Genomic DNA, 24,534 nt, shown 5'->3' with positions numbered 1-24,534 from the left:
CTACCAAAAGGGCTGTGTCTTTATGATCTTTTCCCCAGAGAGGAGCACAGAAATCGTTCACTGAGGGGAGGGAAGGAGAAAGGAAACTAGGAATGTAGTGGGTACAGACACTGAACATCTGCTAAGAGGTTGTTTGTGGGTTTTGTGGACAGTAGGGGCAGTTCACAAGTTAGTAGAATTCTCTCCTTTCTGCAGTCCTCTTTACTTTCCCTTAGAACAAGGACTGTGCCCAGCGTTCAGTGACTGCCTGAATAAACTCAGGGCCCTCAGTTATTGTTCTCTTAACTTTTCCACGGAAGGGTCAGGTTTGCCTGCTGGAGTCTCCAGGCGGGGACCAGGGCCCCCAGAGAGGACTCTGCCGCAGGCCCACTCTGGCCGCAGCGGTGATGCAAGCCAAGGCAGGAGGCGAGAGGTCCCATCTCAGACTACCCAGCTTGGCTCTGAAAGACTTGTCCTTGGGGAACCCTCAGAACACTGACTCTCGCCATCCATAGGATGTGCTCTTGGAGTGGTTTTTGCCGTAGGGTAGCACTGAACGATTTCCCTTTCTCACCTGTTCCATGGATGTCACCAAGGGAAGGGCACAAAAATAATCTAAGTGAAACTACCAAAAAGAAAAAAGTAAGGAAAGAAAAAAACACAAGCTGCATTTGATTTAAAAAATATTTATAAGAAACATTTTTTATTTTCATAGAATGTCACTTAATAAATATTTTAGCAGGATGATTGAGGATGCATCACAATGATAGAGGAAGAACTTGGGACAACTAAGGGATGGAAACATTTTAAACTTTAATTTAAACCTCAGTTCTTCAGACTTGTCCTCTGCACCAGATCTTGAAACCTGGCAGAGAAAGTGTCCTTACGTGTACAGACCAAGTTTCTAACGTTGGCGCGTAGCCAGGTCAGTATATGGAGGACCAGTGGCAGCGGTTCTTGATTACCTGAAGCAGAGGCTTCCTGAAAGTGAGGAAGATGACAGTGCAGGCCACCAGCAGGGTGAGGCAGCTGGGAAGAATGAGCACGAGGTACAGCAGGCCCATGTCTACCCGCTCCCACTTACAGACCTGAGGAACGCCTCCGGGCAGCTCCGTCAGGCGAATGATCCTGGAGGAGAGGTTGCAAGTGACCATGGCCAAGTCGGCGACAGTGTGCAGGCGCTGCAGGGCCCCCCAGTCCTCCACCCCACAGCAGTCATATGGATTCTGACTGAGGTAGATGGTCCGCAGACTTCCCATGAGCTGCTCAGACACAGCCCTCTGAGGAAGGGCCGTGAGCAAGTTTCTGCGGAGATCCAGGGTCTGCAGGGCCAGGCTGCCCCTGAACCTTGGGAAACTGGTCAAGGCATTTCCCGACAGATCCAAGTCCCTCAGATTCCCAAACCCAGAGAAGTCCAACTCCTTGAAGCCGGAACTGAGGCCCACGTTCCTGAGAGACAGGACCTGTAACGTGGGGGCAATGTCCCAGAGAGGGGCGATGCTCCCATTCAGAAGCCCCCAGTTACCAGACAGGTCTAAGTGGGTGAGGGCCATGCCCTGGAACGAGCAGTCTTGTAGTGCCCCTAGCCCACAGCCCTCCAGAGACAGGCTCCTCAAAGATGCCACATTTCTGAAATCCACACAGCCAGGGGTGCCCCCGGGGTCTAAGTCCCCCGGCCGGGGACAAAGTGAGATCTGATTGTGGCTCATGTCGATTGTAGCAAGGTTACTGGCATCAGCAAAAAGGCCAGTGGGGACACCCAGGAGCTGGTTGGAGCTCAGGTTGAAGGACCGGAGGCTCCTCAGGCAGCCAGGGAGCCCCGGAGCCAAGTGCACCTCCGACAGCTGGTTCTGGCTCAGGTCCAGCTCGGTGAGCGCTCCTGGCGGCTCGTGCTCCCGGATGTGGAGCGTCATCAGGCAATTCTGGTTGAGGTTCAGGTGGGAGAGGGAAGGCATTTTCTTCAGGAAACCGTCTGGCAGATACTGGAACTGGTTCTGGCTCATATCCAGGAAGCGGAGATCAGAGAGGTCACTGGAAGAGAACTCTTCCCAGAGGTTGACGGTGCTGATGTTGGTCACGTTGCCGTCCATGAAGAGGAACTGGGCCACCATCTCCTGCGGCGACGAGGTGTTGTACAGGTCCCTGTAGAAGCCCATGTTGTTGTCCCGCAGCAGGAGGGTGTGCAACTTGCTGCACTGAGGCAGGAGGGGGAAAAACAGCAGCCGATTGTGAGAGAGGTCCAGCGTCTCTAGCTCAAAGGTGGCCTCTCCCCCCGATGCCAGGAACCACTCCAGGGCGTTGTAGCTGACGTTGAGGGACCGCAGCTGGGTGAGGGCGAAGTCCACAATGCAAGGAAGGTTGTTATAGGCCAGGTTGAGGTGTCTCAGCTCAGGCAAGCCGTCGAAAGCACCACCCTCAATCTCAAAGATGTAGTTCCTCTGCAAATCCAGCTCCCTGAGGCGGCCCAGGCCCTCAAAGACAGAGTCATCCAGCCTCATGATGGTGTTCCTGGCCAGGGACACGGACTCCAGCGAAGAGAGGTTCTGTAGCATGAGGGCCGCCATGTCTTCCGTCAGGGAGTTCCCTGACAAGTCCAGCCTGCGCAGACCCCGCAGGCCGTGGAGAGCAGCTGCTGCCTCCTTGTAGCTCTGGGAGAGTGAGTTGTCAGGCAGGGCCAGGCTGCACAGGCGAGCCTGCTCCTGGAAGGCGCCACGGCTGATGTGCTCCAGGTGGCAGCTGTGCAGACTGAGGCTCTCCAGGAGAGGGTAACGCTGCAGCGAGTGGTTCCACAGGGTCTTGAGAGGGTTGGCATCCAGGAGGAGCGTCTGGGAGGATGTCGGGAGATTGCTGGGCACTGAAGCAAGGTTCTGCCCTCGACAGTCAGCGACTCCATCCAGCTAGGTCCAAAAACACACGTCAGCAGGGCGGGGGCCTCTGAGGTGAGGGTTTATGTACAGAAACTTAGTTCACTCATCAGACTGTTCACTAAGGCTCCAGGCCTCACTCAACACACACAGCATATTAGAGAAGATCTGAGAACCTGTCCATCGGGTGCTGAGTGCTGACCACTGTATTGCAGTTTGGTGTTAACTACAGAGAGGAACTGAGGATCAGGTCTCTACTTGGGTTTGAATCCCACCTCTGCCATTTATTCCCTATGTGACCTTGAGCAAATAATTTAGTCTAAATCTATTGTTTCCTCAGAAAAATGGAGATAAAGTTAGCACCTACTTCAGACGATTGTAGTGAGATTAGGCAAGAGGCTGCACAGTGCCTGGCACACAGTGGACGCTATTAATGCAAATGGTCACTATTGCATTGTTATCGCTATGATCATAACACTGTGTGTTTAACAGGGACGCTGCCCAAGAACCAGCAGCACTGTGGCATCTTCATTTTACCTGAAGGAATTTTGCCTGGGAGGCTCCTCTGTGCTCTCGATTGATAAATATTACAGCTCGAGAGGACGTGAGAGTTCATCACCAGCCTGAATCATACAGAGAAGTAAAGGGGTCTGGAGAGGACAGGTGAAGAGCCAGTGACAGAGGTGGGACCGGAGCCCAGAGCTCTTATTGCCCAATCCAGTGCTTTTCCTGAACGCCATTCTACCGCGACTGTGTGGCGAAGCTGCCAGGACGGATGGGTCTGGTCTCACTGCAGGAATCACACAAGCCTCAGGATACTTTCCTTCAGCCCACTTTCTACAAGATTGGGAAAAGCAATCATCCACAGGGTATCCCTTCGGTGTCCAGGAAAAAAGTTTTAAGTGATGAGATGGAAGAGCAATGGCATTTCTTTCCACAGATTGGTCAGTACAACAAGGTCAGTGATTGCCTAAAATTGTGGGCCCAGTCCCACGGGGCAAGCAGAGTAGTGGAACAGGGGAGAAAACTCCTGAGAGAGAGGAAGAAGCACAGCTTTGGAAAAGATGACAGACTCAAGTCTGAATCTTGGCTCTGACACTTATTAGCTTTGGTCTCTGGGCAAGGAATTAACCTCTTGGAACCCCAAGTTCTTTATCTGATTATTAAAATAAAACTTCTCATAATTAAAAATTGATACACTATAGAAATAATAAAAATTAAACTATTCAGTAACCTCAGCCTCTCCTTCAAAGAAACGTTGTTAACCTTTTGTTACATCTCCTCTGGACTCTTTTCCAAAGACATTCTCTAACTTAAAAAAATTTTTCTTTGCAATATGGGTGGACCTAGAGATTATCATACTAAGTGAAGTAAGCCAGACAGAGAAAGACAAGTATCATATGATATGGCTTATATGTGGAATCTTTAAAAAAAAAAAAAAAAGGATACAAATGAATTTATATACAAAACATAAATAGACCCGCAGACATAGAAAACAAACTTACGGTTACCATTAGGGAGGGATAAATCAGCAGTTTGGGATTAACATATACACACTACTGTATATAAAATAGATAACCAACAAGGACCTACTGTATAGCACAGGGAACTATACTCAATATTTTGTAATAACCCGTACAGGAAAAGAATCTGAAAAAGAATATATATATATACACACACACACATATGAATCATTTTGCTGTATACCTGAAACTAACACAACATTGTAAATCAACTATACTTCAATTTTAAAAATAAAATAAAAAACATTTTAAAATGAGACTGTACTCTACAAACCATTCAGTAAGCGCCTTCCTCCCCTCCCCCATTAATAATATGTGATAGATATATTGCCTTGGCAATAAAAGTAAATTTGATCACATTCTTTTAGGCAACTGTATATTAGTTCATTGCACGAACAGCACAGTGGCTAAGAGCCAGATCTCTACCATCAGCCCATCTTGATTCTGCTTTTTATCAAATGGGTGAGCTTGGGCTGGTACCTAACCAGTTGGGACCTTCATTACACCACCTGTAAAATGTAAATTATACTTGTAATTTTCCCTTGGGTTTTTTTTTTTTTTTTTTTAGGATTCAGTGTGATTGCTTATGTAAAGCACTTAACGTAGAACCTGTCACATAAATGCTTAATAAATGTTTGCTGGAACAATTATTAGCATGCTCTAATTAGTTAATCTCCTATCGTTGAGCATTTGAGTTATATCTAATTTCCAGATGAATATTAGAATGAATTTTTCTAGTTCTTTCTACACCTCCCCTCCCCCCAAAAAAAGTCTTTGGAGTTTTGATTGGGATTGCATTATAATCACAGAGTAATTTGGGGGAGAACTGACATCTTTACAAAATTGAATCTCCCCATACAGAAACAAGATGTATTTCTTTATTTGAGTAAGTGTTGGTCTTCCCCCCGTGAGGACTGGAGAGTGCTGTGGTTAGGGGCTTTCCTCAAGCTGTGAGACCCTGTTTCACCAGAGTTGCTGCAGTTGCTGGGGACATGTCTCTGCAATTCCTGCAGCCCCACTGACGTGTTGCAAAAAGTCCACGTGGCCATCAGAGCCCAAGAAAGCTTACCACATACACTTCGTGATAATGTTGCATGGCTAATGCAAGGAGGGGCTTTGGAGAGTTGCTGGACTTTCAAACTCTCAACCCTCAATTCAAAAGAGCACTGGAAAGCCACTCTTTGATGATCTCACTGGTAGCCCAGTCCCTACTCCTGCCCACCAGGCTGCAGAGGGTCAGGCAGGGAGTCTAGCCTGAACCCTGCAAGCTGTCAAAGAACTTGCGCTTTATTCCCTCCTCTTCTTATGCCTGGTAACTCCTGAATTAGCTACTGTGAAGTTAATCTTTCATTGTCTCTGTAAGGGAATAATGGACGTCTGTATGGCAGAGACTAACAACAATAATAACAGTAGGGCTTCCCTGGTGGTGCAGTGATTGAGAGTCCGCCTGCCGATGCAGGGGACGTGGGTTCGTGCCCCGGTCCAGGAAGATCCCACATGCCGCCGAGCAGCTGGGCCCGTGCGCCATGGCCGCTGAGCCTGCGCGTTCCGGAGCCTGTGCTCCGCAACGGGAGAGGCCACAACAGTGAGAGGCCCGCGTACCGCAAAAAAAAAAAAAAAGAATAATAACAGTAGATAAAACACATAGCACTTACTACACACAAGGCACTGTTCTGACTGCTTTACATACATTAACTCATTTAGTCATCATTGCAGCCCAGTGTTATGGTATTATTGGTTGGTACTATTATTACCTACATATTTTACAGATGAGGAAACTGAAGCACAGATTGGCCCAATGTCACCAGCTAGTAAGTGGTGGGGCTGGGATTTAAACCTGGTCTGGCTCACAATCCCTACCCCCTACCGGAGTCTACTTCAGCGCAGTGGTTAGAGGTTACTAAAAGTGGTCAAGAACCACGACCAGCTGGGTTTTTAAGATTCATCGGCTTTAAGAACACATTTTTGAATGTTATTAACCTTGACATCCATTTTGTCTTCCCAGTGCCCAGTATATAACACGGCTCAAGGAATATTCATTAAATGTATGTTGCTCAACTTTTAATGCCACTAAGTTATAGGCAAAGGAGAAAATTTCTAGAGAGTGCTCAGTTATTAGGAGCCAAGTCTGCTTCCACATATAGGCTGAAAGCCCTGGAGAGGGTGAACCGTAAAAGCTCAGGTATCTCTCCCTGGATTGCTGTAAGCCTGAGCGTTGTCAAGGACGTTGCTGTGCAGGGCAGCCTGGGCAGCGTGCTCTTCAGTACAGCTGGTTAAGCATTTGCCATGGGCTCACACACAGGCTCTGAGTCAGGGCTTCTTCAACTTTAATATTCCCCCCCACCAAGAGATTCTGATACCATTAGTGGAGCTCCATCATCCAGATTCTTAACAAGGTGTTCTTGTTCCAGGTGGCTGACCTTGGCCTGTCTCTGGGATCACCTGTCCTTAGCAGGTATGAGAAAGGTGGGGCAGGGCCTTTCCCAGGCATCATCTTTACCTTTGATTAAAGAGCAGCTTGCACATGGCATCGTGGTAAGTAGGTACAGAGTGATTCAGACTCATTCATTCCCTTCCCTCCTTGACTGACAATCCATCAGCTTTCCAAATGGACCCAACCTCGTCAGGACAGGAGCAACAGACAACTTGGAGTGCCCAGGAAAACTCACCAACTCACAGCCCCCTTGGGAAGTGGCCATGACATTTCCACTTCGATTCCTCCATTCCACTGTCAAGAAGTGAAAACCCAGGCAGAGCCAGAGGGGCAGTAACTCCATCTCAAGTGCAGCACTGTGGACAGAGGGCAAGGAAGAAGCGGGTAAGAGAAGGATATCCCAGAGGGATGCTATGCGCTCCCGGGAGAAAGAGCCAGTTCTCAGTATGTCCGCTGTTGGAGGCCCACGGCTACAGGGAGGTGGAAACCCACAGATTATTCAAATACCTCAACTTAGCCAACACATTTAACCTCTCACTCAACTGTCAACAAGAACTCATTTTCATTTTGCTTCTACCATTTGATGGGCAGGTGGCTGAACCTGAAACTCCCAAGAGTCCAGCAACAGAAGAGAGAAGCAAATCATTTGAGGAACTGGGTCTCAGGTCACCTAGAGTTTGCCATGCTTCATAGTTCTCTTGAAATGTTCCTCTCAAAGCTCAAGTCTGCCATGCATCACCTGAGCTCAATAAATTGCTGAATGAATGAATAGCGAACTGGGATTGAAACATTACTTGTAGCCTCTGGTCTCATAGAGTTACTAATTGCTGCGTCAACATGAGGCTTTTAGAAAAGAGTAGACCTCACTGATTAACTCATTTGAATAGAGACCTTTGAAAAAAGGATTTTGATATTTTGCCTGCATGAGGGAAAATGCTGAGGGAAAAATGAAAAAGCAATCTTCAGATATAATAAGGGTTATGGATGAAGTGTGGTTACCGGCTCTCTTACCTGGCCAGTGAGCACACAACTGGAGTCATGAGAAGGCATAAAATTATACATAGACCAATAGAATTTTAGAACTAAGAGAAACCATAATGGAAATGTAATATACCCTCCACTGCCACATTTTTACAGGGCCAAAGATAAAAAGGCCACAGGTAGTAAGGGCTTATTCAAGGTTCCAGATCGACTTAGTGGCAGGGCTGGAAGTAGCCCCCAGAACCCCCACCCCCAAGCTCTAGGATGAGTAGCCAGGGTAATTTCTCTCCCAGTAGGCGCTGTTGAATTGACTACCCTCTTGTTGGGAGAGTTTATAGCCCAGTGGCATCCCCTCCTAGCTCTGCATTCCTCAGAATCAGAGGCAAGAGCCTGGTCCCAGCATTTTGCCTGCCCCATCCTCTCCTTGACATCCCCCCAGGAAGGACCACAGGAAGGACCACAGGGTCTGCCCTTGAATTGTCTCCTGGGCCAGCAGTTCCAGTGCTTACATGGACTCCTCACCTATTCCATGGGACCCACAGACATTTCTGCCTGACACATCTAGCCATCTTGGGCCCCTTCCTCTTTCCCTTTCTTTGAATAAGTTTACACATCTCTAAGGCTAATTTTAACTTTCTGGTCAGATTTGAATACTCACCAGTGAAAGACTAACAGAAAATCTAAGTGAATCCAGGTAAGTCAGCTTTAACTTTCACTTCAGGTCAGGCCAGCTTTCCTTACCACAGAGGGAACCTCCAATTCAGAATTCAGCCATTTTTGCCAGACACTGGGAGTCCCCTTCCCAGGCTCTCCTTCTACTTCTGCACCTGTGCAGGAATTATTACCTCATGGCACGTACAGGGCACAGATGGCAAAAACAGGGCCATATGGGCTCCTGTCCTCAGTGAACTCCCAATACACACACACACACACACACACACACACACACACGGTAGGATCACTGCCCACCTTGAGATAAGGTTGCCAGACTTAGCAAATTACAAGATGCTGTTGGAATGCCAGATACACAAAAAACAACTTCTTAGTGTAAATATGTCCCATGCAATATTTGGGACATACTTATACTAAAAAAAATTCATTATTTGTCCAACATTCAAATTTCACTGGGTTTGAATTGAGGAGAGACAGAAAGATGGGAACCATGGACTTACTCCCTTCGTCCTTCATCTCCTCTGTCAGGCTTGGGATGGTACATGCTGCTGTGACACTGAGCCTTTTAGAACAGTCAACCCTGTATATTGATATTGAGTTTAGGTGTGTTCAGGTCTAGAGTGCAGACTGGAATGCTCGATGGGTCTGGTGTCCCTTATGCCCAGAGTGTAATTTTAATTTCTGGGTCAACAAGAAAAGTTTTGCAATTTTAAAGCATATTTTCTCCTTTCTCCTAAACTCAGTCAAACAGTCCAGAAAAACTCTTGCTGTGCCCTCTGGGCACTCCATCTCTCATGAGACAGCCTGAGAAAATTATGGGATTTGGAACCAGACAGACCAGGATTTGAATTCTGGCTCCAGTATTTGTTATTTGTCCTTGAGCAATTCACATAGATTCTCCGAGACTCAGATAATCCTGTTATAAAACAGAGATAATAATAACTACTCAGAATTTTATGAGAATCAAATAGTATATACATAAGTGCTTCAACTATGAAGATACTTAATAACAATTATTATTTATGAGTTCTTAACACCAGTGAGCTGGATGAGTGATCGTTACTCCTATGTGTAATCTCCAAGGTAATTGAACAGCCACAGAAAAAAGGGAAAAGAATGAATAATTTGGTGGAAGAATGAGTAAATCATTCTACCAACTAAATGTGTGAAAGTTACGTGGGAAGGTTGGACTACAAATTCTGCATTAATAAATTCCAGAAAAAACGTATTTGAATAGAAAAAAAAAAAAGGCTAATCCCAGTAACAGATGACTGTGCTGGCTGAGAGCAGTTTGTCCTCAGAGCCATAGTTTACCCTGCCCCACCCAGCTCTGGTTTGCAGGGACTGATTTCTGAAGGCTCTGGGTGTCAGCTGGCCTCCGGCTGGTTTGGTCAATGGGGAGCACTACTGGGAGGTTAGAGAAGTCCTTGAGTTTCTTCTGGTGACTCCCAGGCTCTGGTAGTCCTCCCAGTATCCTCCCCCTACCTTGGGGAGGTGGCAGCTTCCCAAAGTTGCTAATCTCTGGATTAACTGTCTGTACTCCAGTTGGCTTCTCACCCTCTTTCATCACGTGTAGCCAATTTCCTGCATTAAATTTCCTCTGTTTTAAATAATCTGTGTGTTCCTGTTTCCTGGTTGGAGCCTGACGGATACAATGATGTAAGTGAGAACGGGCTTGGAACAATACAAAACAAAAAGGTATGTAATGACTCTGAAAAGAAATAAGAGACTTTCAACATAATAACCGTTTAGGTTGAGAAACACTCTTCCTGGGGTGTGTGGCTACAGAAGCCCTCCTCAGAGCCACGGCATGGTGAAGAGTACAAGATAAACAGTTGGGATGCCAAGTCTCATTGGAAAATCCCATGAGCTCCCTCCTGTGTGCACAGGACTGCTTCCCTCCACCCACACTTACCCTCAGCTGGGTGAGGACCACTCAACAGTGTCTCCAGATGTATGAGAGCGTCTACGCTTGAGTGTGCTTTTTAAAAAGTAACCATCCCACTTTACTCCTATCTGTCTGATATCTTCTGAAAAATACATCCATTTTTTAAGCCAAATGTTTCTCATCTTAGATACATTTTTGGCGGAGAAAGGGAAGTGAATGAAAAACAATTATGATGGAGAGCACACATGACAGTATGACATTAACAATTTAAATGGGGTCACCTGGAACCTCCCCCTTGTTATAATTAGAAGGGCTTGGACCAAGGGTGCCTATTTCATGGGCTGTGAACCACTGTGGGAGCCACAGAGTAATACAAAAGAACTGCAAATCAACCCATTTTCCAAGTAGGGTCTGAAAAAGTACCATGTTTCCTCCTGGTCTAGGTGACCACTGGGAAAATAACCCATAGAAGACCTGAGATCCTGACATGAGAAGCAGATGGCATTAACAGAATCTGCTTGTATCTGTTCTTCTTAAACCAGATAAAGAGGTTGAAGAGTTCTTTCCAAGTGTGGAAGCAGAAAATAGTTCCTTAAGTCCCATTCTTTTTTTTTGCAGTACGCGGGCCTCTCACTGTTGTGGCCTCTCCCGTTGCGGAGCAACAGGCTCCGGACGCGCAGGCTCAGCGGCCATGGCTCACGGGCCCAGCTGCTCGGCGGCATGTGGGATCTTCCCGGGCCGGGGCACAAACCCGTGTCCCCTGCATCGGTAGGCAGACTCTCAACCATTGCGCCACCAGGGAAGCCCTGACAAACACACATGTACACTATTTTTTTTCACATGGATGTAGGTTTTCCTGTATTAATATTCCTTATTAATATTTTTTTAAAATATTAATATCCCTTATTCTTTTAAGGGTTATTAATTCCAAATAGCTTTCTGTTGTCATGGAATGTCTTTATCAGCGGATAGTAAAACACAACCATCAGGGAAGGGCTGATCTACAGGTATTTTTGTCCATAAAAAGGTATCCTCACACTCAAAGTTTGGGAATACTAAGGAGTAACTCTGACCTGAGTTTTGGTTTTGCTTTGTTGGTATTTTCTGATTCATTTTCAGGAAAGGATGCTGGATTTCTAGTATTCGGGGGCACCCTGAACATCACCTCCTCACTCCCTCTCACTGCTACTACTACAGCAGCTGCCTCCAGAGCTGGGACTGCAACCTCTTTGCTAATGCCACTATTAGCAAGTGCTAAGAGTGTTATCCATACATTAGCATGTAACTGAGAATTTTCTCTGCAAAATAATCAGATAAGCTTAAAAAGCTTTAAAGATGGGAGGGAGGGAGACGCAAGAGGGAAGAGATATAGGAACATATGTATATGTATACCTGATTCACTTTGTTATAAAGCAGAAACTAACACACCATTGTAAAGCAATTATACCCCAATAAAGATGTTTAAAAAAAAAAAGCTTTAAAGAAATAGGTCTTGCAGGTGAAAGTGGGGAACTCTCAGTGTTAGAAACAAATATTTATAGACTGGTTGTGGGTGGGGCAGGGGGGAGGGGATGAGGGGCAGAATCTCTAGAAGCAGAGTTTGCACAAGTATGGAGTGTAAACGTGTGATGGTGACATCACTGAACACAAAAGGCACGGGTGCTAGGTAGAGGACTCCACAGAAAGGGAGTCCGCCTTTGTTTAAAAATAAAAGAGCAGATCCCACTTGGGACCCTGGGAGAAAGGGAAGGGCAGCTGGTCACAGACCACAGAAAACAGATAATAACGAACAGAAACCCCAGTCTATGACCACTTCAAATAATTCCTGCTACCAAGAGGTATTTGAATGCCTCAGGCAAGCAGCCCTGGTCTCTGATTCTTAGCAAAAAAAAAAAAAAAAAGAGTGATCTCAACTGTCACCAAATGGTTATACTTAGCATCTCCCATGATGAGGCCACCTGCATCCTGAGTCTCCAGGTGTGGTGCCTTGGGAAACACAAAGTCCCATATTGGTAGTACCCTTGCCAAAAATTGTTTGCCCTGAACCAGTCATAATGAAAGATTCAGACTGTTAAGATGTCCTACAAGACAACTGGCTTGGACTCTTCAAAATAAAGTCAGTCTTGAAAAACAAAGAAAGGCAGGGGAGGGGAGAGGTCTGATTACAAGTGACTAAGAAACATAATAACCAAATCCCATGCATGTACCTTGAGTTGATTTTGGATTTTAAAAAATCTCTAAAAGAAAACTTTGAGACAATTGGGGAAATTTACATGTGTACAAAGTGATGTCTTTTTAGGTGATATTATGTACAAATGATATTACCAGATTATTGCTAATTTTCTTAGGTATGATAATGATGTTGTGGTTATGCAGATAAATGCCTTATTGTTAGGAAATGCATGCTGAAGTATTTAGGGGTGAAATTTCATGATGTCTACAATTTATGTAACCTTCTTTCAAATGGCTCAACAAAGATAGAGAGAGAGTGAGAAGGACAGAGAGAGGGAGAGAGAGAGAGAGAGAATTAAAGCTAATTATTACCAACTGAAAAATTTAGCACTGTACTTTCTTTTAACTTTCCCGTAAATTTGAAAATTTTCAAAATTAAAAAATAATGGGAAAAATAAAATAAATGTTGGAGTTCCTAAAGGGAGAGGGATTATGGTAATCTTTTATCCCCAAATTTCCAGGAATGTACATTTTTCAAACTCTCTTCTCAGAAAGGTACTTAGGAAACAGTTGTTAAATTTAAAATGCATTACACATAAACCTTTAAAATATCCTGAAAATTCTAACATTTTGACATTCAAACTAGAGCTTCCAGACAGCATCTCTCACACCTGAAAGGGGCACAGAAGTGTTAGATCACGTGGCCTGACTGTGGTTCAGGAAACACAGTTGATGTACTACGGTAATTTCCACTGTCCAGGTCAATTGCTCTGTCCACCAGACCCACAGTCCCTCTGGAGGGGCAGCCCTCAGGAGAAGCTTATGACCTCACCACTACCTGGACCTCCACCAAGCTGACAGAACCTTCAGGAAGCACCTGACATGGGGAGGTCACTCCTTACTTGTGGCCATCACCCTATGAGTGATCTCAGCGCAGAGAGACAAGGGAGAGAATTAGGGAATTAGCAGTGGAAATTGGAGCCAAGAGGCACAGAGAGAGGAGGTGGAGTTGAATTTTTGAGGGATTTGCCACGAGGAAGCAAAAGCAGAAGCTAGACGACAAGGCATATGGAAAGAAAGGAATGAGATAGTCAACAGAGGGCAAAGATCAGAGAAGACGGACTAGGAAGAATGACAAGAGGGTGGACTGCAAAGGCTGGGAGAGAGGGTGGGGAGATGGGCTCAAGGCTGCCCCTCTGGTTCCCGGTGGTTCTTGGAAAATGGCTGGGCTCATTTCCAAGCTCCATGGTTTTTCATGATAGCACCTCACCACCATCACCACCCCCATAGGCTGGCCCAAAAGTTGCATCTTAGCAACAAAAAGAACCTAACTAAAACAGGACATGCGCTCTTTGATAAGCTTGAACACAAAGACAAAACAGAACGTAATATTTCAAAGGAGCACATTCAAGCATTATGATGCTACCTGAAAATTAGAAAGTAGCTGAAATCTGAATGCAAGAATGTATTTTTCAAAGTGCACCCTACAGGCAAGAATCACAAGGGATGGTAAAACTAAAGAGTGAAAATTTGTTGGGAAACAAGATATTAATATAGTCTTAAAGTATCTTATTAATATAAGTTACTTGTTAATTTTTTTTTTTGCGGTATGCGGGCCTCTCACTGTTGTGGCCTCTCCCGTTGCGGAGCACAGGCTCCGGACGTGCAGGCTCAGTGGCCATGGCTCACGGGCCCAGCCGCCCCGCGGCGTGTGGGATCTTCCCGGACCGGGGCACAAACCCGTGTCCGCTGCATCGGCAGGTGGACTCTCAACCACTGCGCCACCAGGGAAGCCCTATCCTTGTTCTTATAAAATACACACTGAATTATTTAGAGGTAAAGGGTGTGATGTCTGCAACATTACTAAAGTTCCAATTTCTCCTCATCCTCACCAACACTTGTCATTTTCTGTCGTTTTTATTATAGCCATCCTAGCAGGTGTGAAGTGCTATCTCTTTGTTGCTTTGATTTGCATTTCCCTGATGACTAGTAATGTTGCACATTTTTCATGTGTTTATTGGCCATTTCTATATCTTCTTTGGAGAAATGTACAAAATGTGTACTTTCGCATCCAAAGATTTTTAAATTTTGATTTTGGAATTACATGTAAAAGAAAATGCAGAATAGTTATAAAAGTAAAGAACCAGTTGTATTTTTGGTCAAACATTCCTATATTTTGCAAAGAATATTGACTCATTAAAAAAGAACTTGCAGGGCTTCCCTGGTGGCGCAGTGGTTGCAAGTCTGCCTGCCGGTGCAGGACACACGGGTTCATGCCCCGGTCTGGGAGGATCCCGCATGCCGCGGAGCGGCTGGGCCTGTGAGCCATGGCCGCTGGGCCTGCACGTCCGGAGCCTGCGCTCCGCAACGGGAGAGGCCACAGCAGTGAGAGGCCCGCATACCGCAAAAAAAAAAAAGAACTTGCAAATTGAGGATTGGAACAAGAGAGCATTTAGAACTGAGATGTGTGAATTCAGACCTCGTAATTTGCTTCTCTGGCTTCCTCTCTTAATAATGAATTTGTTAACACAAATAGACTCACATAGAAAATAAACGTATGGTTACCATAAGAGGAAAAGGGTGGGGGAGGGATACATTAGGAGTTTAGGATTAACAAACACACACTACTATATATAAAATAGAGAGCCAACAAGGACCTGCTGTGTAGCACAGGGAACTGTATTCAGTACCTTGTAATAACCTATAATGGAAAAGAACATGAAAAAGAATAGAAGATAGGTATGTGTATAACTGAACCACTTTGCTGTACACCTGAAACTAACACAACAGAGTTAATCAACTATACTTCAAGTTTTAAAAAATAATGAATTTGTTAAAATACAGGCAATACAACGGCTTTTGAGTGCCCCCCGAAATTGTCTCATATAGGAGAGATGCAAATTGGCACACTTTTTCTGAAGGACAATTTAACACGATTTATCAAAGACCTTGAAAACATTATTTTATACAATAATTCCACTTCTAGGGATTTATACTTAGGAATTACAGTGTAGGTAAAAATATTTTTACAGATATATTCATTGCTGTATTCAGTGATAATACTGCAAATATTCAGTGATAAAAATAAAAAGGTGGAAATCATCTAAAAGTCCAACAATGAAAGGATTGGCTAAATACATTATGATACAGCTATACAATAGGTATAATGTGTGGCAATTAAAAATGCTTCAGTAGCAATATATTCAACACAGAAAGATGTCAGGAAGCTGCTCACTAAACAGGCAGCTGCCACCCCAGGTGTGTTAAAGCACAGGCAGGTAGAGAGCCTCCCAGGGATGAGGATACTATAATGATGACAAAAACTATTTTTTGAACTTTGTTATAAAAGTTGTCTTAATACAGTAATAACCTTGCAACACAGGCATTATGATTCCCATTTTACTGGGGAGGATATTGAGGCCAAGAAGTTGGTGATGTACTCAAGATAAGAGCCAGGCTTTGAACCTGTTCCATGTGTCCCCCTTACCCTGGGCTCTTCCTTTACCTTGGCAGCCACCTTTCCAGGGGCTGGGCTAAGAATATGCAACCCCAGATCTAAAACCCCTGGACTCTGAAAAGTAAAAGTAGTGTGTATAATAAAACTTATTTTAGTTATTAGTCAGTGATATTTTTTCTTCCATTGACTCCAAACATAATCCTTTTAAGCACACTCACAATCAACTCAATTCTAAGTAATTATAAGAAATTCTCTATTTCAGTGATATTTATTAGGCTCTGATTATGATGTATATTTTCATTTTTAACTAATAATAGAATAGATTGTTTCTATTCTTTAAAAGCTTATCTTAATATAGTAATTGAAGTTGATGGCTGGCAAATTAGAAAATACAAAGAAGCAAAGATACAGATGTGGACAAAGTAAATATCAGGTACAATTCTCCCCACTGTTGAGATGCTGACATGTATGTACCCTTTCAAGTATTTTCTACACACATGCAGATGCATGCATATTTTTTTAACAAATATACTACACATTCTGTTTTGTATTTTCCCTATTGTACTATTGGGGCCCCTTTGCATTTGCTTCCAGGACTTGGATCCCCCTTTAAACCTGGACAAAGAAATGAGGAGTTGCATCATTTGAATTTGTTGGAATGCTCCTTGAATGTGTGGTCCTAAGAATTTATGTGAGGAAGGACAGTTCTGTGGCACGTGACTCTTAGCAACTGCACTTTCATTCAAATTTTGTAACTGACCACCCTTTTGAGAAGAACTGCAGCATTCTGAAGGGACTATCCACCAGTATTTCGGAGGTGAGAACACTCAGGCCAGAGAAATGAAGTGACACGGACAAGGTGCCACAGAGAATGCAATGCCATGGTTTCCAAGTACCAGTTTAAAACCCAGATCTCTTTTTCCTACTCGGAGCCTAGCACACCTGGTCAGCCAGGCTCCACAAAGGCTCTTGTGAGAAAAGTCTTCGTCTGGGAAAGGTTGAGGCTCTGCCTCCACCTGGAGGGAGGCTGGAGGCCACAGCAGCTCTTCTTCCTTTGGGCTCTTCCTATAGCAAAGCCAGGCAGCCAGGGTGTGGAGCGCTGCCTGAGTGCTACCCTGCTGACTTTGTCTCCTCGGGGCTACAAATGAGTCAACCAGCTTCCCTGTGTGGTCAAGGTCAGCCCTTTAGAACCAACAGAAGTCAAGTCACTCTGTCCCGTTCCATAGACACAGGCTGCATCTGGCCACAGGTCTTAAAAGATGCAAATCTGCTCCCACGGGGGTGATAACACCTTGTTCTTTAGCGGCTGGTGGTGTCTCCTTTGTATAGAGAGACATACATACTCTCTGTGGATAGGCACCCAACCAATAACGCATTCGTTTCAAACTTGTTGTTTCTGTTCAGTATATAGGTTTGTTCTCTCTGATCATTTCACTCCTGTGGTGTCTCTGGTTGACAATAACAGCTGCCTTGCTGACCTCACAGGGTTGTGTCAAGACTGAATTAGAGGGCTTCCCTGGTGGCGCTGTGGTTAAGAACCCGCCTGCCAATGCAGGGGACACGGGCTCGAGACCTGGTCCGGGAAGATCCCACATGCCGCGGAGCAACTAAGCCCGCGTGCCACAACTTCGAGCTTGCGCTCTAGAGCCCGCGAGCCACAACTACTGAGCCCGTGTGCCTAGAGCCCCTGCTCTGCAACGAGAAGCCACCGCAATGAGAAGCCCACGCACCGCAATGAAGAGTAACCCTCACTCGCCACAACTAGAAAAAGCCCATGCACAGCAACAAAGACCCAATTCAGCCAAAAATAAAATAAATAAGAAAATGAATTAAAAAAAAAAGAATGAGAGAATGTGTGTGAAAAGGCTTTGTCAATAAGGAAATGTTGTGGATTACACTAGTAAGATAAGGTAGTGTCAGGCTAAAGGGAAGGCAGAGTTCCTCTGTGCAAACAGGGAGCTGGTGTTAACTAAGACAGAGGAACTGCAGTACCTTCTCCCTTCCATGTGTGAGCCTTGGGATATTCAGAGGAGACAACACCCAGAGTCTGTGGGAGATTATGGATGGAAGGAGTTATAGGTGATAACCGAGATTTATTGCCCAGAGTGGAAATGTATCACTCCCACCCAACCAGCCGACCCTGGTTCCCTTGAGAAAGAGGGCAACTGAGGAATGAAATGATATAGATTCCTGATAACTGATCAGCTCAACTGGGATAGTACTCAAGCTCCCAGATTGTCTTCTAGGCTCTTAACTGTAGTATCTAATGTTTATTGAGTGCTCACCTTGGGATAGGTGCTAGGCCAGGTGCTCTACATATAATAATCCTCACAAAATCCTAGCAAGTAAATGTTATCATCCTCATCTTACACTTGGTAAATTGAGGCTCACAAAGGTCTGGGCCACATAGCTAGAGATGTTAGAGCTGCAATTCAAACTTAGTCTGTGAAGTCAGCAAAACTCAGTGTCAATTCCACAAGCCCCAGCCATCCTGGGATACTGGCTATCCCTGACTAAATCACACATGTTTCCTCTGTGGGAAAGGTCCTTTTTCTGGTATTCTCCAACTGCTGAACTCTTATTCATCCTTCAAGGCCCAGGACATGTGTCACGTCCTCGTCATATCCTCATAGTTCAGATGCGCAATAATTCAATAATCCAAATAACATGCTACTATAGTATAGTTATAATGCCTATGGAAGTCTTACATGTAAAAAAATATTTTATTTTTATGTTTATGAAAAGAATGTGAGTGGTAATTGGGTATTAATAGTAATTTGACTTTTCCCCCAATTTTTATTATGAAAAATTTTAACATACAGAAAAGTTGAAAAAATTTAACAGTGATCACTGGTATACCCACTACCTAGATTCTACTATTAATAGTTTACTATATTTGTTTTTAATCTCATATCTATCCATCTACCTATCCTTCTATCCATCTTTCAAGCCATCTTATTTTTTGATGCATTTCAAAACAGATTAGAGTCATACGTACACCTCCCCCTAAATACTTCAGAATGCATATCAAGTGATTTTTAAAAATCAATTAATTAATTAAGTTATTTTTGGCTGCTTTGGGTCTTCGTTGCTGTGTGTTCTTTCTCTAGTTGTGGCGACTGGGGGAGACTCTTCGTTGCAGTGCACGGGCTTCTCATTGCAGTGGCTTCTCTTGTTGCAGGGCATGGGCTCTAGGCACGCGGGCTTCCATAGTTGTGACACACGGGCTCAGTAGTTGTGGCTCGCGGGCTCTAGAGCGCAGGCTCAGTAGTTGTGGCGCACGGGCTTAGTTGCTCCACAGCATGTAGGATCTTCCCGGACCAGGGCTCAAACCCATGTCCCCTGCACTGGCAGGTAGATTCTTAACCACTGTGCCACCAGGCAAGCCCTTCTCTAACACTTATTTGAGTTCACAGAGGAATGGGAGTAATGTGATATTTTTAACGCCCTCCCCCAAATAATGATTTTTAGGGAGTTGTTGGATAAAGCCAAAACAACTGGATTATAATTTAGTGCTACTGGTTAATAATAATAATAATAATAGCACTTGAGGTTGCAAAGGCTTCTTATAGATATTTGATCTCATGTAATACTTGCAACAGTTCTACATAGTAGGAATTATTACCTCCATTTATTATTGTGGTAAAATAGACATATAATTTACCATTTTAACCCTTTTTGAGAGCACAATTCAGCAGAATTAAATACACTCACACTGTTTTGCAATCTCACCATTATCCTTCTCTAGAAGTTTTCCATTATCCCAAACTGAAATTCTTTCCCATCAAACAATAACTCCCCATTCTTCCCTCCCCTCAGCCCCTGGTAACCACTATTCCCTTTCTATACATTTGCCTATTCTAGGTACCACATATAAGTGGAATCATATAATATCTGTCCTTTCCTGCCTGGATTATTTCATTTAGGATAATGGTTTCAAGGTCCCTCTCTGTTATAGCATGCATCCGAAATTCATTCCTTTTTATGACTGAATAATATATAGACCACATTTTGTTTCTCCATTCATCCATCAATGGACATTTGGGTTGTTTCTACCTTTTGGTCATTGTGAATAATACTGTTATGAACATTGGTGCACAAATATCTATGTTAGAGTCCTTGCTTATTGTCCCCATTTTACAGATAAGAAATCCAAAATTCAAAAAGGCCAAAATGAATATCTTAAGTCTCATGGCTTATAGAAAGTGAAGCCAAAACCAGAGCTGAGTTCTGGCCTCGGTAGGAGGTGCTGGATGCGCACCTGTATGGGAGGAATATATGTTGGATGAATGTTCAGCTGGGTTGCACAGGTAAGTAGTTGTTGGTAAACAGGTATCCCATGAGCCCCACCCCAGCTGCCTGGCCCCTCTCTTGTAACTCCCAGTTCCCTCTCCCCCATGATCCAGCAACCAAGGAGGTAACATCTGACCCAGCAGAGGCCCCCAGGACCCTGCTTCTAAGGACAATGTCCATTCTGTTTGGTCAGTGCCCGTTCCATATGGTGTTTGATATCCTGAATAGCACCCCTGAGTGTTCAGAGGGCTATGGTCTTCTCTGGGGATGAGGTACCCTGTCAATGCCATGGGGTGTACCTATGACAGGGATGAGGGCCTTTGGAGGTTCTGTAAAAAGAGCTAGAAAGCCTAGAAAAAACTGGGGATTTAGAAGGAAATAAGAAGACGGTAACATTAGTGAAAATGGAAACTTCAGTTTAGGGACCCGAGGAAGGGTACAAGAACCTAGAAAAAGAAAAAGGCCATCAGGAGAGTCCCACGAGGAAGCCTCAGGGTGTCAGGCTGGGCAGTGATAGGGAGACCATTAACATGTCTGAGGGTGAAGGAGGTGGCCCAGGGCCAGGCATGGAAAGACCCACTTGCCACGGACCCTACAGGCTGAGGAAGAGAGCTCAGCCTTTCCCTTTGGTGGGACCACTGGGGGAGACACTGGAAAGGCAGGAGAGACCTGAGGGATCATGGCTGGGCCTAATAAGGAGCAAAAATAGAGATGATCAGGAGGGGCCAGTGTCCAGCCTGACATCTAAAATAGAATGATATGAAGTTATTGGGGAGTATGATGTGCACCCCAAGATGAGCCCCTGAGCAGCATTGTGGGTGCTGGGTTGCCTCAGACACTTAGGTCCTGCTTAAGAGAGCCAGGGTGGAGAGACAGAGAGCCCCAAGTGCTACCTTGTGAAGAAAAATCCCCTCCCGATTCTTTTCTTTCTTGGAGGGGCCAACAGAAAGTTTCTTGGGGCACACAGCACAGCACTTGAGCAAGGTGACCTTGTGGGCTGAGGTTGGAGGTGGGGAGTCCCTGTGTCCTCACAGCGTTTTGTGGCCACGTTTAGCACCAGCCCTGCTCGTCATGCCCACCTCGCTAGTGAGAACCACTACAGGGTTCTACTTCCTCTTTTATGCCCTTTCTTCAGCCTGAAATCACTCACGCATCAAAATGAGAAGACACGTGTGGCTTGGTCTCAGCCGCTGACTCCACGCACTCTGGAAATCAGTTGGTTTTGCCTACCCACATTCATTTCTCCTTCTGGTAACAGCTCCTCAATTCCCCTTTGAGGAGACCACCACTTCCTTTCTTTTCTCTCTTCCTTTTATTTTAAAAAATGTTTTACTTGTGGTAAAATACACTAACATAAAATTTACCACCTTAACCATTTTTAAGTGTAGAAATCATTAGTGTTAAGTATATTTACACTGTTGTGCGACCAACCCCCTTCCATTCTTCAAAAGTCTGTGTTCTTTCGGGTCTAGCCTCAACTCATGCTCCAAGATGAGCCCTATGATCAAGGCTGGGCCCATCAGAGCCTCCTAATTCCTTAACCACAGTGATTGGTTTATAACAGGTACAGCACAGATGCCAAGCCCATGAGAATCAACCTAAACATTTTTGCTAGGACTATTAGAAAAGAGGCTTTCCTCTCCCTGCTTCAGATGCCAAACTGGTGGGAATTAAGCTGAGAGCTGCAGGCAGCCATCTTTGTCAACAGCTTTAGGATCTGCCTGATAATGAAGCCTACACAAAGGAAAGCAAAGGTGAGGAATGGAGATAGATGGATGCCTGGCAATGTTTGAGCACCCAGATCCAGCCATGCCTGAAGCTATTCCCCATAGACCTTTTGGTCATTTGAAACAATAAATCCTCTTTTTTTTCCCCCCTGAAACCAAGCTCAGTTAGGTTTTTGTCATGTGAAACTAAACGACCCCTAAACTCAAGTTGACAGTTGCTTGTGACGCTTGATAAGATCAGTAGCCTTTTTCCCTCTCCTCACCTCTCTGAGCTTTCAGAGACCAGCATCTAACGTAGCCCAGAACCCCCCACATATTGAACACATAACATTCGTTTGATGATGAGGTTGAGAAGAATAATTTTGGGGGAAATGAGAATAATAGAGAAAAATATTTGTCACTAATGTGCAGATACATCAGTGAGCATCCCTGACCATACATGCATGTCCTAGAAAGATAATGTTTTTCAGTCATGGGTGAAAGCCCACCCTCCCCTAATGTATGTGGTTACAGTGTGGATCTGAGCATGATGTGAGGTACACCTAGTGTTCCATCCAAGAATCTAGCTCACACTTTGTGATGTGGATGCACGCTACAGCCAGAACACAAATTACAATCAGTACTAGCATCACTCTTTCGAAAGAATCAAAAAGACTAGAGACAGACACGTCAATGTATCCCTAACACAGGCCCCGGGACAATTACCAGGAGCCTGCTCTCTGTTTGGGACCCTCCTGTTCTTGGATGATGGGTTTAAGGACTCTATGGGATCAGGTTCACATGGGTTTTCATGAAGTTCCCATGAGGGCACCCATTAGATGAGATCACCCTCTTTGTGAAAGAGGTTTTGATTTTTGTTGAACCTAAAGACGGGAGTTGAGGTTACCCCCCACCCCCCGGGGCCCATGATTCTATAATCCCCTCTAGGAACTCTCAAACATACATGTACAAACCTATGTGGTATGTGAGGAAAATAAGTCTCAGGGCTATAAAACCCAGTAAACCATCAACCTCCACAGAAAGAGTCTATGCAGCACAGCCAGTAGGTGATGGGGACACAGGAGACCTCAGAAGGCCAACTCTACACACTCTGAATGATTCTGCTGTCCAGACTCCTAATAGGCTGTTCCCGTCATGGAAGAAACCTCCCGTGGAGTCCCTTCACTCCCACCTGGAAGTGCGCCACCCTGGACCAGCCCTATCCAGGGGCTCCATTCCTAGGACCTTGCCTCAGCCTCCTGGAGTCCCAGCCACCGTTGGACACGTGGTCACCTCCCCTCAGGGATGTGGTGAGCTGGCAGCCCATTCTGTGGGCGGCACACAGTCCCCTCGGTGGCTCCTTACTTCTGTCAGCTCCTGAGGGCAGGGGGATATATGCTGAATCCTCCAGAGTCTAGCCCACATGGAGAAGCTGCGTGGGCCACAGAAGAACACTGTACAAGGGGATCAGAGGCCTGGACTCTAGTAAGGCTGTGGGTTCAAGTAACAGAACCTGGGGAATCTCCCAAGGACACACACTCTGTGGGGAAGGGGCTTTGTCTTCTTCACAGCTCTAGCCCCACCCAACACCTTGAACTCCAACTCGCCTGCACATGGAAGATATCCATAAATATGTTGTTGTTAATGAGTTGCAGGGTCTTCATCTATGAAATCGTGGTTCTCAGTCCACGTTGTTGGGCAGGAAAGGCAGGCTGAGTGTTCACAGAGCAGTCTCACTACATCCAGTCATCCAGCCCAGGGAGGGAGCATTACTGTTCCCGTTTCGCAGACAAAGAAACCGAGGCTCAGGAATTCCCCCCCCAGAGTCAGGAATCAAACCCAGGTCTGACTCTGAAGCCCTCACTCTTTCCACTACACCACGCCACCTCTAAGTCTCCCAGAGGGAGGTATTTCCACCTCCACCCAGAGCTGTAGCCCCCAAACAGAACTGGTGGAGCTTGGATGCAGCAAGCCACAACTTCCCCGTCAGCCCCGAGCTGTGGGCCACGGACGCTGACCTCCTGCCTTCCCACTCTTCCGAGCCGCCCGCCTCTGGAGGGACCGCGGCTGCCTCTCAGGAAATACTCACGGCTCCCGCAGGCCCAGGCGGCTCCGCGGGGCGCATCCTCTCCCGGGGCTCTGGCCTCCTCCTCGACAGCAGCCGAACGCGGGGTTGAACTGCCTGCTCTCTCTGGGGCATCAGATTATTTTAGCACTTGCGGAAGGAACTGACGGAAACTGAAGTCACATGGAGAACGAGCAGCTCAGCAACTCAGCACTCACAGAGAGCAGGCATCTTAGAGGGAACTGCCGCCGCGGGTGGGTGGCAGGGGGGATGGGAGAGGGCGGGCGGGAGGGCGGGAGGGCGGGAGGCAGTGGCCCCCGGACTACCTACTGGATTAGTCGCGAAAGAGGTCACATATTTTTATGGTCTCCCAGCAGTGCTAACCAAGGCTCCCCAGGGCTTCTGGCCTTCGAGATTTTGAGGGGGTAGGGAACTGGGGGCCCTGCCTACGAGCTCTGCTGACCCAGAAACTCCTCTTCAAGGTTATGTCCAAGGGTCAA

At 45.6% G+C, this 24,534-nt stretch overlaps 1 protein-coding gene across 3 annotated transcripts; it reads right to left on the bottom strand.

The window, feature by feature from the left end:
• Positions 1-649: 649 nt before the first annotated feature.
• On the bottom strand, positions 650-24,184 carry NRROS (negative regulator of reactive oxygen species). Of its 3 annotated transcripts, none has more exons than XM_022568610.2 (3): positions 24,059-24,167; positions 7,036-7,156; positions 650-2,876 (listed from the first exon to the last, which is right to left on the bottom strand). In XM_022568610.2, exons 2-3 carry the CDS (start codon positions 7,141-7,143, stop codon positions 906-908), a joined length of 2,079 nt encoding a protein of 692 aa, XP_022424318.1. In that variant the 5' UTR covers positions 7,144-7,156; positions 24,059-24,167; the 3' UTR covers positions 650-905. The 3 variants fall into 3 exon arrangements, with proteins under 3 accessions (XP_022424318.1, XP_022424311.1, XP_089766139.1); XM_022568603.3 differs by lacking the exon at positions 24,059-24,167 and adding an exon at positions 23,577-23,963; XM_089910013.1 differs by lacking the exon at positions 7,036-7,156 and having other exon boundaries at positions 24,059-24,184.
• Positions 24,185-24,534: the final 350 nt, after the last annotated feature.

Source organism: Delphinapterus leucas, chromosome 4 (assembly GCF_059928025.1).
Source record: "Delphinapterus leucas isolate spDelLeu-1000000601 "Yukka" chromosome 4, BTC_Dleu_Yukka2, whole genome shotgun sequence".
NCBI classification, from domain to species: domain Eukaryota; kingdom Metazoa; phylum Chordata; class Mammalia; order Artiodactyla; family Monodontidae; genus Delphinapterus; species Delphinapterus leucas.
The sequence above is the reverse complement of the archived record's forward strand: the minus strand, read 5'-3'. Positions and strand labels throughout refer to the sequence as shown.